This window comes from Sinocyclocheilus anshuiensis, unplaced genomic scaffold (genome assembly GCF_001515605.1).
Source record: "Sinocyclocheilus anshuiensis isolate Anshui unplaced genomic scaffold, SAMN03320099.WGS_v1.1 scaffold705, whole genome shotgun sequence".
NCBI classification, from domain to species: Eukaryota; Metazoa; Chordata; class Actinopteri; order Cypriniformes; family Cyprinidae; genus Sinocyclocheilus; species Sinocyclocheilus anshuiensis.
Window position 1 is genome coordinate 384,274 of NW_015536493.1, and position 3,336 is coordinate 387,609.

Consider the following 3,336-nt stretch of genomic DNA (forward strand, 5'->3'; position numbering starts at 1 on the left):
AATGTTTGAGGTTAGTAATTCCCTTATTCATCAAGCATGCATAAAATTAACCAAAAGTAACAGTAAAGATATATATTTTTTTAAACGTTCTTTAGAACTTTCTGTTTATCAATGAAATCTGATCCATTTCAACACTGACAATAATAAAGAAAGATTAAGAAAGAATGAAAAAGTATTAATGTTTTTATATATATATATATATATATATATATATATATGTATATATGTGTTTTGCATTTGCAGTGTATATCATCACAACTTTGATCTGTTGAAAGTGAAAATTGGCTACAAGTCAGTTGCTTTCTCCATTATGGTCATTCAATATTCAGCACGTTTCTGTGTTTCCCAGTCACTCCTTCTTAATTTGTTCCTCGAATCAATAGAAGAATGTAAGCCATGCACTTATAGAGGGTTGGTGAGGGGCCAGGAATGGGATTCGGGGAAGGCTGGGAACACCAGCTGTAGGAACTGCACCACAGCACATTTGTTACCCATATATTGTACTCATTCATTCTCTCTTTCTCCACAGCACGAGCTTTATATCAGAGCCTACCACATGCTGAGCGACTTCCCAGCTGTAAGTGCAAGATGACCAAACCTCTACATATTAATTCATACACAGCCTAGTCAACTGTTGACCAGCTTGCAAATTTCCATAATTAAATCTGAAACTGAGAGGCCTGTGAGTTTAGTGTGCTGATTGAGCCGCTGTAGAAGATCGTGTGGCGGTATCACCTCTCACCAGTGAAACAGAAGTCTTTGTTGACTGACTGACTATGTAAAATGCTGGCTCGTGAATATGGCAGATGTGAGTTCAAATGAAAAATACCAATGTTGCACAATATCTGCTAACTGGAAATATGAGACAACTGAAGGGCTTGCCGCAATTATTGTCAGAATTATGGCCCACACCTTCTCATTCTGTTACCTTTGCCTGTTCCCACATTTTAGAGTAATAGTAAAGTCATCCAAACTATGAAATAACGCAAATGTACACTAATTGTGCACTACAAAAGTGGGGTCTTTAAGATTTTTAAAAAATGTTTTTGAAAGGTGTCTCCTATGCTTATTAAATCTACATTTATTTGATCAAAAACACTGTAATATTGTCAAATTGTAATATTGTAGTAGTGTAATTTTATATATGTATTTTCAAATGTAATTTATTGCTATGATGGTAATGCTGAATTTTTGAATACTTTGTCGATAGTATATTGAAGGAGCTTCATCTCCACTGTCTGAAATGTATTTTCCTGACCATCCATCTTTTTGGAATTCTTTGTAAGAAAATTTGTAGTCACTATTTATATTTCAAGCATTCAAGTGCAACATTTACATCAAAAGATTGTAAAGATAACAAGAAACAAATTCATTCACGTGTATCAAAATTTTCTGTTAGCGTAAATGGATCTATGTATTTGTTTGGTAAGAAGCCACATAATTAGGGAAAATAACGATTAAGATATGATTACCCAACCAGACTTTATTTATAATTTTAACTATGACTGTAAATTGTCTATTACATATGAAAGTTTAACAATTAATATTTCGCTAACCTAACCAATATTATTTTTGCAATTATTTTTATTTGCAAATCTTTATCTTCAGATAAAAGACCAGGAGACTGAGGCTCGCTATAGCAAACTTGTAAAACAGCTTCTTGATGATCACAAAGATGTTGTCACCATGTTAGCTGAAGGATTCCGGGAATGTCGTAAACACATAATGGTAAGATAATCTTACTGTAGCATCTTTCTGCATGGTGCATATTATACTTTTATTTTGGTAATTCTCAGTGAATCGGACCTAGTTCTTTCTTTAATTATTTATTTGTTACATTCTTTTTGTTCAGGATGAGACTCTGGTTTGTAATTTCTTGGACACAACGTTGACGTCTCGTCTGGGCATACGCATGCTGGCCACACACCACCTTGCCCTGCATGAGGATAACGTACGTCCCTTGCTTAATATTTAAGCACCACCACCATTTCTTACAGTATTAGGGTCATTTCCAGCAATTAGCGATGGATCTTACATTTTTTTGCATTAGATAAGTTCAAATGTGCTATGTACAGCAGTGGTGGCTCGTGGGTTTTAAAATAGAGGAGGCACACTAATTGTATTGGTCTGGGATCCCTGCCGATTATTATTATTATTATTATAATTTGCTTAACCACTTTAAAATGGCTTTTTGGTTGCCAGAGGCACGAGAGCTCACCTCTCCCCCGGCCTCCCCTACCCTTCTCTATCATTAGCGGTTGCAATTACACCAGCAGATTCGGCACATTCGCGATAGAAAAGCGGCGCTTTCACGTTATTACAGTAAACAAATCCATATTAGGAAACTTTCCAGTTCTTCTTTAAAATACCCATGAGCACATGGACATCACAGCAGTAAGAGCAATGCAGTCTTCAGTAATGTGTCCAGTGACGTAAGTGTCACCCTGCAGGCAGCCAAGTGGACCACCAATATTTTCGCATGACCCACATGCATTGACTAAATATACAAGTGGAGACCCCCACCCACATCTGCTGTCAAATTACAAAGAGACCTGTTGCAACATGCAATATATTTGCTTACTTGTGGAGTCACTTGAGAGCTGGAGTGGTTCAGGACAGGAAGCACATTTTCTAGTTGATTGCTGTCGTTTAATCATGCCTGCTGTTGTACAGATAAAAGCAGGTTGATTTATTAAGACTGAATTACTGGAATAAATAAAGAGTAGGAATTGTCTTGCTCAGCTTTAACAAACTGAATATGTGCTTTGTGATGTTAGTGATGTTTATTAATACATTTTGAAAAGGTAATCAAGAATTAAACAAGAATTAACTGACGCAAAAATTAGATTTTCTGTAGATTGATTCAGCTCATGAAAAACGTCCGAGTTGAACTATTGAAAGACTCGAAAGCAGTATAAATGATATCTCTTATAGTTGGCATGATTCTGCTGTAGCACGGTTATTACAGTCACATTACCCAGCATTAGTACTGATGCTTACTGTGTGATTTTGTTACTTGACATTTTGTTCTTTGCACTATTTCAGCCTGACTTTGTAGGCATTATATGCCGCCGCCTGTCCCCTAAAAAGATCATCGAGAAGTGGGTTGATTTTGCTCGGTGAGTGTGCTGTCCTTTTATCTTCCTTCTGTTTGCCATCTGCCTGCATCCTGTCATCTTTTTGCATATGTGAGTGCTTCAGACTCGAGGACTGTTTTAAGAGGTTATTGAGCTCTTTTGTTCTGTTATCAGCACAGTCAGCTCCATTTACAGCTGTGTGTGTGTGTGTGTGTGTGTGTGTGTGTGTGTGTGTGTGTGTCTGTGTGTGTGTCTGTGT

At 36.8% G+C, this 3,336-nt stretch overlaps 1 protein-coding gene across 2 annotated transcripts in view; it reads left to right on the forward strand.

Moving 5' to 3' along the window:
- bckdk (branched chain ketoacid dehydrogenase kinase) overlaps window positions 1-3,336 on the forward strand; it is a 20,101-nt gene that overhangs the window by 4,351 nt on the left and 12,414 nt on the right. For both annotated transcript variants that reach the window (XM_016482275.1, XM_016482282.1), the window contains 4 exons: window positions 530-577; window positions 1,609-1,728; window positions 1,853-1,951; window positions 3,046-3,119. In XM_016482275.1, the coding sequence (XP_016337761.1) occupies window positions 530-577; window positions 1,609-1,728; window positions 1,853-1,951; window positions 3,046-3,119 (341 nt within the window). The remainder of the gene's footprint in view (window positions 1-529; window positions 578-1,608; window positions 1,729-1,852; window positions 1,952-3,045; window positions 3,120-3,336) is intronic.